The 14,233-nt window shown below is 43.7% G+C and overlaps 2 protein-coding genes across 3 annotated transcripts in view; both read left to right on the top strand.

Moving 5' to 3' along the window:
- The first annotated feature begins 818 nt into the window (after window positions 1-818).
- LOC133024948 (melanocortin-2 receptor accessory protein 2A-like) lies at window positions 819-2,528 on the top strand. The gene is made up of 3 exons (XM_061092118.1): window positions 819-936; window positions 1,358-1,457; window positions 2,102-2,528. Exons 1-3 carry the CDS (start codon window positions 819-821, stop codon window positions 2,526-2,528), a joined length of 645 nt encoding a protein of 214 aa, XP_060948101.1.
- Window positions 2,529-8,795: 6,267 nt separating this feature from the next.
- LOC133024034 (beta/gamma crystallin domain-containing protein 1-like) overlaps window positions 8,796-14,233 on the top strand; it is a 28,906-nt gene continuing 23,468 nt past the window's right edge. Inside the window, exons 1-3 of one of the 2 annotated variants that reach the window (XM_061090983.1) lie at window positions 8,796-9,247; window positions 12,780-13,088; window positions 13,242-14,161. In XM_061090983.1, the coding sequence (XP_060946966.1) occupies window positions 9,245-9,247; window positions 12,780-13,088; window positions 13,242-14,161 (1,232 nt within the window). In that variant the 5' untranslated portion in view covers window positions 8,796-9,244. Of the gene's footprint in view, window positions 9,248-12,779; window positions 14,162-14,233 lie in introns of both variants that reach the window. The other variant, XM_061090982.1, reaches the window with a different exon arrangement.

A 14,233-nucleotide genomic window follows, 5' to 3' on the forward strand; every position in this document is an offset into this window, starting at 1 on the left:
AAGGAAACCCACATCCCTTTCTCAGTATCAAGGTTGGAAAGAAAGGCACAAATTACTACTATTATATTCTGAGGTAGATAATCCTCCTCACAATGTACAAGTTCTATATCTTTATGGTTATATTGATAATGATGAATATGATGGTTCATGATGCCGAGAATTAAGTTAAACTTTCTTTTGCTTTCTAAAAATGTTCTTACATCTCCCAGACCGTTGAATATGTGAAGTGTTAATATTTCCATCTCACATAGAACCCACCCCCTGCCTATATATTCAGCCAAGGGTCTTGAATCTTTATTAAACGGATTAATAATCCAGGAGGTTTCAATACAAAGAGAATTGGAGACGAATCAGCTGCTGCAGTGGACACACCTCCTGAGAGAATTCATGTGATCAATATTATTGACAGCACCAGCCTCGGCCAGTGGTTGACATGATACTTGAAGAACAGTCCCAGTCTCCCTGTGGATGTCGGAGAGAGAGGAGGCTGGATGAGGCGGATGCGCACTGAGCTGCTGCTTCTCCTCCAGGACGCTCGCAGGGATGGAGGGAGTCTTTGCGTGACAGGGACACCATGGATTCTCATCTCCACATCTTGGGTACGTTTTTAAAAAACCCGTAACAAGAACGTAGCACACAAGGAGTTGTGTTATTTGTATTTGTTTTTTTTGATTGTTGCGCAAAGGCTGTGGAGTTGTTTCCAACACCAGGGGGGGAGATTGTGGTTGGTAAAGTTCGATGCATGTCAGCATCTTCGTCTCTGGGTTGATTGCGTGTGTTTTATCTTGTGTTAAGGTTCGTTACAACCCGGGGTTGAGATGTCCAACCTCCACAACCGGAGCCAGCCCAGCGCCCGCCGCGGGGACTACGTGTGGCAGTACGAGTACTATGACGACGAGGAGCCGGTTTCCTTCGAGGGACTCAAGGCGCACAGATGTAAGATGGATAAAAGCTTCACCTGCCTTTGCCTCTGCTGCGTGTGGGCGAGCCTCTGAGTGCATGTTCAGTGTTTTGTGAGTCAGCAAACAAGGCTCCTGTGCATTACAGTATTTTTTGATTCCATATTGCCTCAGCAGTGCTTTACATGCTTCTCCACATGATCCTGCAGCCCCTGGACTGGCTGGTGCTCTGCACTCCACTTGTAATGATCAAGCCACTTAATGAAAAAAAGACAAATTGCCCCAGCAGACAAGCAGGATGCTGGAGTGGTCTTCTAATTCGATTTTAGAAATCCTGAATGCCTGCTTTTAAACGGTAATTGATGATTTCTGCTCTTGTGGGGGCCACATGCGGATGAAGTGGTCAATCATTAAAAACTATTTGCTGTAATAAGATTCTTTCCCCTTTGACATTTCAGACTCCATCGTCATCGGCTTCTGGGTCGGACTCGCTGTGTTTGTCATCTTCATGTTCTTTGTGCTCACGCTGCTCACAAAGACAGGAGCTCCACATCAGGAGTGAGTATGAAAACCAGGTTTGCCACTTATTTCCCCTGTTCCAGCAGCCTGGGGAGTGCCGGGCAACTCAGCTCACACACTTCCAGTCTCAGACACAGGAGGCAGGAGGATAAACACGCCATGTGTACCGAAGCTCAGAGTGGCAGAGCTGTAATGAGTTCCACTGGTGCGTTTGCTATTCTGACACAAGATTGTAAGGCTGTGTGGTTGTGGATGTTCCCGTCGTTGATAAGCTGATATTGCGCTCGGAGGTATAAAGGAAACTGCAGAGGAGTTGCTCTGTTAAGGTCAGACCGAGACCGGTTTCAGCTAAAATAAAAAAGGAATTTATTGACTTTCCTCTCCTTTTTTTTTGTAAGAAAAAGGCTCTGGAACGACTTTTAGTGTTTATTTTCAAGACGCAGAATCCAAAACGGTGAGAAATCATGTGTCCAAATTGCACCAAATTCAACAGTTCAAGGTTTAACGCTGAACAAAAATGAAAGGTTCTTGAGTCAAATACAGACAGAGAGAGGTTTTTGGAAATATAAAATAGGTTTGTCGACAGCTACATTCAGGACAAATGTTTAATTAAAGCCAGTTGTGTTTTCAACGCCTTTCCCTGCAACAATCACAATCTAGCTCTTTCCTCCTTCCCTAAACAGAAATCCAGATGCTGCTGAGAAGCGGCACCAACCAGGCAGATGTCTGGTCGACCTCGGCGGTGTCCAGGATGAAAATGAGAAGGCCTTCTCTCGTCCGCTGCTAGAGGGGTCCCGCTCCTATTTTCATTTCTTTATCCACGAGGAGGATCAGGGTGAGGGGAAACAAAAACAAGAAGACAAGAAGTTTGGGAGGCACACGGCAGCTCGAGCCCAGCAGGACACCTGCGACCGGCCCAGGGGAGGCAGCTCCTCGGGGATGGAGGATATGGAGGAGGATGTTGAGGAAGCTGGGGGACACCACCAACCTCTGAAGGGACTAATGGAGGAGAGTAGGAGGGACAGAGAGTGTGCCTCCCTGTCCCACTTCAACATCCCCAATTTTGTGAATTTGGATAACAGCTCAACGCTTGGGGAGGACGATTTGTAGAGCGAGCCGTTCATCAAACTGGAGCCCCCCCCTTCATAGACCGTTCAGTCTCAGAAAGACACTCACCTGCCACACACCATCTACCTTTTTCATTCTTATTAAGCTCAAGAGTGTTTTAAGGCTCTTCAACAAGTGTACTTTCAGATCGGCAAGTAATCTGCATAAATGCTGCCCGACAATTCCTCAATACGTGCAGCTCAGTTTTAAAAAGGCATTTCAGTCCGAAGAGAAAATTGCCTGGAAAATAGAAGCTTTCACTTCAGCTCCTCCGGGGTTGAGAGTGGCTTCTGGGAAAGATGAATTACGACACAGATTGAAAAATGGTCACTGCAGAGTGATGTGTTGTTGAATTGTTTCCTTGTGCAATCCTGGATGTTTTTCTCTCTGTGCCGAAGCTCAAACGCCACCCGGTCAAACCAAGAAGATTAAAAACACAGGATTGTTGTTGCTCTAGTAACAGGTGAAGTGTATTTTTACTGTGTGACGAGTAGCACTGAATCAAACATATCGTGGTTCCTTTACAGGGTATAGGCAACCTGAGGCCATGGGTGATGATGTGATTTAATGTTTTTTTTATTCTGCTGAATGTAGTTGACAAATAAAGCTGATATGATTTTGGAAATCGACTGGTCCTTGGTGGGTTGCAGCATTTGTTACCAGTTCGCAACCAGCTAATAAACACAGCAGAATGTTTATCATCTCAACAGCCAAATACTTTGCTCAGTGTTCGGAGGAGACCAAATTAGGAGTTTGGATATCGGACTAACAAACTATTTTAAGTAAATGCTAATGTTAGGATGTTTAATCACTGTCTATTATAATGTTAAATTAACTAAATTACTAAATTAACTACAAAAAGATGATGTCAGCATTGTGTTCACAAGTTGTTGCACCGCTGGTATGTAGCCCTCAAACTAAATGCTAGTTGAGAGTAGACTGTTTATAAAGATGGACGATATCAAAGCTCCCAAAAGTGCAGCAAATTTATCTTGATTGCCCCCTAGTGGCTGGCAGCTCTGCAGGTCATAAATCCTTCCTCCTCCATGTTAGCAGATTGGACATGGAAAAATAAAAAAAAAAGGTAAAGAACATGTTAAATTCATTTGTCACATTTGGGCTTCACTTTTTCAGAAAGAAGTGGAGACGCGTCGTCCACTTTTAAATAAAGTCTTACATATAAACTCGGTAAAGACATCAAATTACCATTATCATTATAATCGCTATAGTAAAAGTGTTTGGGAAGATTTGAGCTGACAACACATACAGACACTTGCTGAGGAGCACCACTCTCCTGTCAGTGTCTTCATCCATGCTTTCCATTCAAAACAAATTATGTTACTTAGCATTTTCAGGCGGTGATTATGCAAAGGAACATTGCCAGCTATTGCTGTCCCAGTTCAGCAAATGCAAAATATGTTTGGCTGAGGTGAGGATGTTGTGGAAATGCCAAAGAGTCAATCAGCATTAACACGTACTTGACTGAAGTATTATTTCAGATTCTGACAAACAGCCCCTTAAAGCTTTTCCCGACACCTCAGGGAAATAAATATTCAGACACTCGGTGTGATAACATATAGTATCTCGTGTTCTTTTTGAAAGGGCAGGCAGTTGCAACCAAGCTGAACAGATGCGATTAGTCCATTTCCCAGAACCATTTGCAGGGAAGGCTTTGGCAATTAAGTCGGTGCATTGTGTTCTTCTCCTGGTGTAAGCTCACCGGCAGGGATTGTTATTCTTTAATTATTTCACGGCATTATCACATTCTTACATGAGAAGCGATTAATTAGTCTCTGACCAATGAACTGTCACAGCAGCTGGCACGAGAACAGCTCTAGAAATTTGGTAATAAAATTCAGTTTGTTGAATGTATCGATTTCTTTTCTCCTTTGTTTCCTCTCACTGAGCCCAGAAGCCCACATACAGCACAATTATAATTGTATGCCTGCCATCACAGGGCTGAGAATATAAGTGTCGGCCAACCATTTATTATTAAACTTTCATTTTACCTGCACAGCTGAGTGTATACCTCTCATGACACCAGTGAAGGATTAAAAAAGATATGCTTCTGAAAGGTACGAGCTCAGTCAGGTGCACATATCTCTGAATTCAGGCCCCGGAGCCCAGACAGTAAAACGATGTGTGGGCAGCAGGTCAATGTCTGAGGTTATATAATGTTAACATCAAACAACAGCAGAAATGAACACGTGGCCTGTGAAGGGGAGACCTGTGAGCAGCAGAGCACAAAGGATGCAGCACATAAAACAACTGATTTACCCACATTCCCTCATTTCCTCGGTGGCCGAACTTAAAAACACAGTAATTAGCACATCAGTGGAGCTAGTTGGGGGGGTAATGAACAGCTCAATTGGTGGGTGGTGAGAAGGAGAGCAGCAGTGTGTCACATCTTTTTTTTAGATTAGTTTAAATACATGTCCACTGTGCAACCGCAAAGAAGAGAAAGCTGAGACCGTTTGCATGGAAAACAAATGATGAAACTGAATATATGTTTTACATCTGCATCCATGGAACTACTGGTGGATAAATTGTGGAGAGAGTATGCACACGGGTATGAATTTGCCCCATGGCCTGGATTTCTCGGTGCAGAGCCCTCATGGATCTTTAGTGGCATTGATGCAAGTAGACCAGTGGGAGGACGCTATGCCTTATTAAACCATGCCAAGTTAGCTGGAAATAAGAAGACGGCTTTATTTTCAGGTGCCAGCAGAGCTTCTTGGAAATATGACAGCCCATGATGCTACTAATGGAGAAGACCGAAGGAAAATGGTTCATGTTTCAAAAGTCAGATAGTGAGCAGAAAAGTAAAGCTTCAACAGTGATTGCAAGGGATGGTACTACAGTAATCTGATCTCAAAACCAAAATACATTCTGGAATATGACGAGAGCAACACAATTACAATCTGTCAATACAGGGCCTGCATCCTTCAGGGGCTGCATTGGAAAACCGTTGTCCCATTTTGTAGGCTTCTTCAAATGCAGCCTTGGCAAAGCTGGTAAGTGGTCAATCCATGAAGGAAAATGAACATGTTCCACTCCAGGCTCCACATTGCCCCTGCAGTTTGCCTTTGTGCAGTGAGCATCAGCAACCAGTGGGTGGGGCAGTGGAGTCGCATCCATCCCATGAAGGGAGTCCATCCCATTTGCTCGGTTCACCAAATGCCCCTCAGCGGTCCCTGCAGGCCTTATGGTTGACAGTTGTTGAGTTTACAATGGCGCTACCACAATTGAGCAGCAGCGGGGGAGGCAACTGACAGAGGGAGAGAGAGAGAGAGAGAGAGAGAGAGAGAGAGAGAGAGAGAGAGAGAGAGAGAGAGAGTAGAATAAACATTGGCGTTTTTCTGACGCACATGATCCCGAGAGAACCGGTGGGCGTTAAAAGGAAATGCCAAGGAGGCGACATATCTTGTGTCATTCGTGCTGAACGATCAGCGAGGGCCACCGTGGTGCGATATCTGTCAGACAACATGAATACCAGTTTGAAGTATCAGAAGTGGAGATGAAGCCTCCACAGTCTGACTCACTGAGGTGTTGCTGAGTTCTGATCCTGCGTTGGTGTTTACATCTATTCAACCAAACCATTAAATATAATTCAAGAAATTGATGTTTTTGTAGGCTAGCTAAACTGAGCCACTGTCTGGACTAAAGGTCAAATGAAGCAGGTGAGGTGTTGTCTGAGGGTGAGAGCATGCTACTTGCTGCGTCGCCGTTGGTGAGGTCTGAGTTAACAGATGCACAACATGAAAAACGCTCTGCAGATGAGTCACTGCACCAAACCGACCACATACAAAAGTCTCTTTATCTCTCTGCAATGCAGCGCAGGGTTCGGTTGCTCGTCCGACGGGGATTTGATTCTTTCTCCGACTTTTCCCCAGCTTAGTTTGTACGATACAATAAAGTGTAGCCAACCAAAACAGTTATTCTAAATTGGGCAGCTGTCAAAGCCAAACGCAGTGGTTAGAGTCACTTTGGAGAAAGAGAACTCCACAAAAGAACATCAAACCTTAAAATTAGACTGCAGTCTTAGAGCCTCTCTGCAGTCTGAGAGTCAGGGACGAGCCTTAAAAAAAACATCATATTCTTACTTCAAAAGATCGTGCGCCTTGCCCCAGCAGGCTGCCAACTCCAACAGCTCTCGCCAGGAAAGAAGAATCTGGGAGGAAACAGAGAGCGAGGAACGGTTTCTTTTGCCCGACAGAAAGTGAGCTGGCTGTTGTCAGCAGCTGTCAGTTGAGCAGGTCTGAATCTGTCTGAGTGTGAAAATGATTCTGCTGTAAGACTCGTTCTGAGATGTGAGAAATAACAGCTCCATATAGTGAATATTATAATTGGCCAAAGAGTTGCAGAGTAAAGCAGAATGTGTGACTCATCCCCTCATTTCACTTTTAGTGTAGAACCAGTTTTCCTGTTAAACTTTACAATCCAGGTCAATTAGAGAAGAGAGAGAATCCCACTGTGCGTGTTTTGGTTTTCTCAGTGTTCTTCTTTTTTAACATGTCTGTATTTTTGTCACCGCTTCGTCTTTAATTGGTTTCAAACCAGTAAAACCAGCCCGACGCCGCTGGGGGGGGGATTAGATGCTGTGGAGTCAGCACAGCTGAGCATGTACCAACAGAGTAAACTGTTTTAAACTGTCAAAGGAAAAACAGGCGTACAATACAAACAGTCACTGTATTGCATAATGTTCTGTATTAAAGTGACTGGACAGCCACAGAGAAAAGGAATATTTTCTCATTTTGTAATGCGTCGTTGACCATGTTGCCAAGCAATTCTATTACATGCAAATCAACAGGGCTCCTCCGAGATAATGTGTAACTCAAACACTGGTAATTTATTCACTAACATACAATACTTTTCTCTAATTATGATTAATTATTAATTTTGTGGATTGTCTAACTTTAGAGATATGTTTTGCTCTGTAATGTATTTGTTTAAGCTTTTATCGGAACTATTTGGAGAGAGAGCACACGTCTGCCTTCACTGTTTGTGCATATTGAAGATATTAATACATGTGTTATCATTACGCTGTGAGTGTTTTGCCAATAGTAAGAATTAACACATGTGAAAGGTGAAGTTGTAAATATTTCATAGGGTGTAGAAGGAGACAGGTTTCAGTTTCTGTCGCACATAAATAAGTGATGAGAAAGCTGCAGACAGAGTGTGTGTGTGTGTGGGGGGGGTGTTGTTTGCATATATCAGTGAATGTGATGTGGAGGAGTGATGTGCACTGTGTGAATAAAAAGTGTTTGAGGTGTAAGTGTAGATGTTACCTGTTGGTTTTAAGAGAAGAGCCTGGAGGCAAATACAAGCCCTCTGTTGAAAAGAAAAGAAAAGAACAGTTTGAGTTAAAACATTTATGGAAACGAATAAAGGCATTAATGACATTTTTATTCTGGCCTTTAATGTCAATTTGAATGAATTTAAATGTCAGAGAGGAGAACGAATGAAGTGTGAACGTATCGAGTCCTTCTTTAAATCCTGTCTTCACATTTTATGATAAACATGCTCCTTTCCGCTTCGACTACCAAACTCAAAACAAGTCTTTTAAATCAAGCAGCAAACAGAAAAACCTATTAAATAAAACATGAGGGTCAGAATGAGACTTCAGCATCAGGACAACTTTCACATTCCATATATATACATATAGAATGTTATTCTCCTTTTCCTTTTACAGCGAGATATTTTGTGTTGGGTAAATAAAGTGTTTCACCTCAGCTTATGCTGATTTTCTTTGAAACTTTATACAGAATATACAGGCATGTTATTTTCCTAAAATTGACACCTTATGTTTGATCAGATGTGTCAGCAAGACGATATCCCCCAAATCTCTTTTTAAAATATTTGCAATTGAAACATTTCATGTTATCTGTAATAAGCCGGTAATATCTGAACCCCCTCTGTCACATCTTTAAAAGGCCACAATTCTAAATCTCTCTGTTTCCCACAACCATATCACATGTCAGCCAAAGCTATTTTTGTTTTGTGCCAATTGATCCAAATCCAGCATTTACCACATGGCCCACTTCAGGTTCACATCCAGATTACACCTTGCTGAGAGCTCTGCATGTTTGCTGATGGAGGCCCACGTCTGGGATCGGACTTGTGACTGTGGAACTCTTCACTGCACTGAACATTGAGCTACACAATCACGATAAGTGTTGGGTTTTCTGCGTTGTTATTGTTTTGTTTCTTTATATTTGAATGTATATGGTGTGTTTTGATTACAGTGTCTATTTTTACGTGTGAATTGTGAAATGCAAACATCATGGGCAGTGTATAGGACATCATCCTGCAGCAGTCCCAGTCTGTGTGTTCGCATGTGGCCCTGACACAGTTGCACAATGAAGCCTCCATATCTGTCTGCTGTGTCACGACGCTGACGAGCCTCGGGGTGTGTGTACCTGGCCCGGGCAGATTCCACCTAACCCCCGTCAGCCCTTGTGGGAAAGACAATAACTCCTCCAAAAAGTCACCATGACACAAGTGGTGCAGAACCACAGGCACAGCTGGTGCTTTCCACTTTCGGTGCGCAGTGAATATTCATCGGATCTGTGCGCACAGGACGCACCGAGGAGTGCGGAGGTTATTACCCCAGGGAGGAGGAGGGAGCCACTGGGAGACTTCGACCCGTGTGAGGTGTTCCTGCGGCGGCTGCGCTGAACCGAGACGACGGGGAGACACTGGAGGGACTTTATGAAATCATGGTAAGATGCGTCTCTGCGCCTCCGGGGTCGTGCGTAAAGGGATGAACTGGGGGCTTAATGGTTTCGATAGAGGAGCGCACTGAGGCTCCAGGGCTGCTGCTGGTTTTGTGTAGAAAACCTGTTGGATGGTGTGTGTGGGCGGGCACAAGAAAAAGAAAGCTTTTCAAATGAAATGAATGAGGTTGATGGTAATCACTGTGACAGCTGGTTCTTGATCTGGAAACACCTGAGGTCAAACTACTCCTCAGCCATCCAAGCTTCTGAGCTAATATCCAACAATAAAAGGTGTTATAAGCAGAAACGTTGATTATGAGGGCCACACCCCCACCTACAGGCAAGGTGGAGTAATTGTGCATGCATGCTGCGTGGGAATAATCGTTAAAATTAGTCCCTGACTATGCAAAGTAGCATCAAGTCGGAACAAGCACTCAAAAAGTCTGCAAAACTTGTGTACACGTGTTGCCAAGTTGTTGTACGTCGTCACATGTAAAGCAGTCGACATAATTTTTCAATACAGGTTTTAATAATGACTCCGCTGAAGCTTCAGAGCTTCTGTTTTGTGTGTGTGCAGATACCGGTTCGACGGTTTAACTTGGGCGGGAAGGAAAATAAAAGCCTTTCAAACGAGATTAATGAGGTAGATTCTTATCTCCTTGACAGTTTTTTATGTCATCTGCGAACACCTCAGGTCAAACTTCTCCCTTGAACCGTTCAAGCCGCTGAATTAATATCCGACCAGAAAAGCTTTATCACTTGAAAAAACAAACATCGGACTGAGTGCCACAACCGCACCTACAGGCACGATGGAGTAATTGTGCGTTCTTTTGTAGTCTGAATAATCACGTAATTTATCTCCAAACCACGCGGAAAATTCTACAAAAATGATTGTACATGAGTTTCCAAGTTATTGACGTCAACGCGTACAAACCAATTAATGTGATTTTTCAATCAGCACAAAATGGTGGCTTTTATTTAAATGTGGTACTTTTATCAATAGATGAAGTGTGACACCAAACTTTTTTAGCAAATACAAATATTTTCATGAATAACCTTCATAAGTTTTAAATTATTTATCTGCCTGTCTCACTTAATCCTTTTTCTGAGCTCTTTGTTATTATGCAAATATTGTAATAAGTGTGTTCAAGGTGTTGTTTAAACGCTCTAAACAGATATTATGACATGTTTTGTCTGGAAAGGAATCAGTAGACCTTGATTAAAATGTATCACTATTCCTTTTTCTTCATTTTAAAAGTTGAAACAATGAGTGTTTACCCAGACAGGAGCAAACAAAGGGTTAAGTTTCTTGCTCTTTGCAGCATGGAAACACTGACTTGAGCTGCGCTCCAAGTTAAACAAGGACAAGCAGATTCTGGAAAAACCAAAAAATATGTGAAGTGCACAGGCTCAGAAACCCACAGTCACTGCGTAATTTCCCCTGGAAAACTTTATTTGGACATGGCCTCCTCGGTGCCTTCAAATGCTCAAATGAACGTGGGAAATTTGAGTGCAGCAACCATAAAAGACCCAGACAAGGTGATTTAGCAACTCTAGGCCAGCAGGGTCTCTATAATTTGTAGCTTTAATTTAATATGATTTCAAATTAAAATGTCCCGAGCTGCTCATTTATGCACAATAGATCTCCTCTGGATATATAGAGTGTAATATTAGATCAATCTCCTGTTAACCGGACTTAACAGACAGAGGTAAAGCACAAGAGCAAAGTTGGACTCACTTGTCCTGATGTCTAGCGAGTGTCTCACATATCTGACAATCCAGTGATGATCTGATTCCTGTGCCAAGTTGTGATGGGTTAACGCCTGGATATCTCAAACATGTCCTTGTCATTCTCTGTTTACATTCATCGTTTCATAATCCTGCTTCAGGGTTTGTTGTTCGGCTGACAAATGGAATGGAATGGTATAACTGTCTGTCTGCGTTGCTTGGTTTCCAGAGCAGAACAACAAATAGATTGCAGTAATATGTGTACAGATTATGCACACGTAGATTTTTATACAATGCATATATAATCAAACATAGTTACGTCACATATAATTTATCTTTTTAACAAGATATCCGTGTATTAGCAAATGTACAGTGACTCACAGGGACCCACGGTCTCAGACACACATATACATGTGTTTATAGATCTGCATGTGAGAGACGGAGAGAGATAAATCAGACAATGAGGAATCCGAGTAATCTCATGTGTAACAAACAATATCTCTGTTCTATCAGAGGAGTCCTCTCTCTGGAACAAAGAGGAGAAATGTTGATCAGAGTGATGCAAATTCAAAGATACGACATTTCCTTGTCACAGCGAAAAATGTCAAGGTTTGTTGTTGTTCTCCATAGTGAAGGGTATTTTAAAAATATTATAAAAGTCAGGAAATAGAGGGGAGGAGACCTGCAGTCAAATGCAGACGGTCACACACCTGAATATCTCTGAGGCTTCACTTTCCATTCACTCCCAATCAGTGAGAGCTAGGAGGTGATTTGTCTTTGGCAGTGTAGACGAAAATCCAGTCAATAGTGTCAATACCTCCTAAGTGGTAATTCCCACTGGACTCTGTGTATCCAGAACCACATTTTGACTCAGAAGGTGACAACAACCACTCTGACGTGGCTCATAGGATACAATTTAAAATACTCTATCCATTAAAAATACTGTAAAAAATACTGTGGTCAGGTGGCTGATGAAAATCACTTTTTAACTCAGCTATACAACCGATCCAGGCAGTGGCACATGGGGTTTCCGAGGTGCACTTAAACGCATCAGTTTAACCACTTGGCTGTGTGGAGGGGCAGAACTTCAGCTCCACTCATATCTCCAATTCCTCAGTCTAACACACTCGTGCAGTGTTTGCTTCACTGGATGCTGGGAGGATTAAACTGAACTTCTGATTAACAAACACCATGATGCAGATTTCAAACTGTACAAACTGACAGACCTTTACCTGCTGCAGGGGGGGAGGAAAGTTTTCTTCAATGTCTAATTAAGGGTGAGTCGATTTATTTTTTTTATAACAGCTACTATTGCTCCTTAGTACAGAATTATGATCGGATCTTTCACTTTGCTGAGGCAGAATTAATGGTGAACTTCTTCTCTTTCTCTCTGCTATATTGAATATCCTGGTGGAATGATTTTGTTTTTGTTTTATGCTCTGTAGGAGTTTTTGTTCTAAACCAAAATCATGTTCAACACCTACATAAAGAGTCTGAATGATATGGTATTTTCCACGGTAAGCTCACAGGTTATAAGCTCTCCTGCATGTATTTGCTGTGCTGAGAGATGCATGGCCGTACTAAAAAAAAAAAAATGTCTGTGAACAAATAATCCCGACCTTTATTTACTCTTGATGCCAAGCCTGCACTCCCTCCCTTTGTTCATTGACAGTTAATGATATTTGCATAATCATGTGCAACTACTCGTGATAGTTTGCACATGTTTATATTGAAATATGCATGTTAATTGACTGCAGATGCACACGTGTAAGAAGGAATTAATCTGAGTCATTTCTCCGCTTTGGTTTAGTCTGAGAGCCCCGAGGAGCAGCCGAGCACCGGGGTCCTGGGCCGTATTGGGAGCTGGTTATCTCCATGGAAGGCAAAGGGTCAGAAGAGTCCAACAGAAGATGACCCCCCGATCGGTGATCAGGCTCGTTGGTCAGGGGAAGGCGAGGCGAGTGAGGAGTCTGTGAGACCCTGGGCGGGGGATCAACAGTGGCAGGAGGAGGAGGAGAAGGACCACAGCTCTGGTCCCAATCCGCTGGGACTCTCCAGAGACAGTTTCCTTTGTGAGAGGAGGGACGCCACGCAGTCTGCCCGCAGACACGACTCTGCTGTGAGTAGCACTGAGACAGGAGAGGGAGGTCCAAAGGAGGAGGAGTTTGTGGAAAGGGAGGGGAGGGAGGAGAGCAGCCACCGTGCTTCAGCGAGTGGGAATCCTGAGAGGAATGCCAGTCATCTGACACATCTCTTTTCCTCCTCTGAACAGGGTGCTGACCGGGCCCACACCCAGAGACAAGCACAGGCCCAGGCAGGCCGGAGGCTCCATGTGTACCTGGAGGAGACCAGCGTGTTTAACCACGGCCAGGACGCCACACAGGAAGTCGTCCGCACCAAAGTCACAAAAAGTCTCCAGATCCTCCAAAAGACAAAATCATCCCCTAGTTTTGATTTAACAAACAGCACAACCTCAACAAGTGCAGAGAGCAGGAGGACAAGAGTGAGGCCTGCAGCTGAGGCACAGAGTTATTACAGCGATCCAGTGGGAGTGCCACTGAAATCACACAAAGACCCAGAGTTAGAGCCTGAACTTGATCAAGAGCAAACAGAGGCAGACAGCATGGGGCGTAAAAATGCAGCCAAGAGGAGACAGGGGAAGAACTCTCAGGGAGATGGGGTGAGCACCCCCCAGGAGAAAATGCCTCCCAGTGCAGAGCCTGTCCCAGAGGGTTCCCTCTCATCAGATAAATCAGTGACCAGTGCTCTGGGCAAAAGTCCAAGCACTCACATGGCAGAGCCGTCTGAAAACTCCTCCCCCAGTTCAAACCTCACCTCTAAGGACTTGCCTAAGGGAGGGGAAAACAAGACTTCCTGCTCTGATAGCGACAAGCAGTTGGACGACTTCCAGGATTCAAACTCAGTCTTTGCAGACACTCTGGTGTGGGCGGTTGATGGGGACGCAGACATGGAGGACGACAGCAGCCTTTACAAAGTGGAGAGGAAGACGGAGACGCCGGAGTCTAAACGCAGGAGTATGAAGGTTTCCCGGAGTGAGGTGAAGCTCTTTAGAAAACATGTGCCGCTGGAACCCGCGCAGAGTCCTGCGGGAGACGTCCAGGATTATAAATCAAAGATAAAGAATGACCGAGGCGAGGAAAAGGAAAAACCCAAACCGGAGACTATTGCAAGGTGAGTTAAAGTTAGATAGAGACCACTGTTTGATATGTGAATGAATGAAACTGAGAATATAATGTCACTATA

Source organism: Limanda limanda, chromosome 18 (genome assembly GCF_963576545.1).
Source record: "Limanda limanda chromosome 18, fLimLim1.1, whole genome shotgun sequence".
Classification (NCBI taxonomy): Eukaryota; Metazoa; Chordata; class Actinopteri; order Pleuronectiformes; family Pleuronectidae; genus Limanda; species Limanda limanda.

Coding starts and splice junctions, on each gene's coding strand:
- LOC133024948 (XM_061092118.1), top strand. CDS start 819: ATGTCCAACCTCCACAACCGGAGCCAGCCCAGCGCCCGCCGCGGGGAC. Junction 937..1,357: donor GGGACTCAAGGCGCACAGAT/GTAAGATGGATA, acceptor TTGACATTTCAG/ACTCCATCGTCATCGGCTTC. Junction 1,458..2,101: donor ACAGGAGCTCCACATCAGGA/GTGAGTATGAAA, acceptor TTCCCTAAACAG/AAATCCAGATGCTGCTGAGA.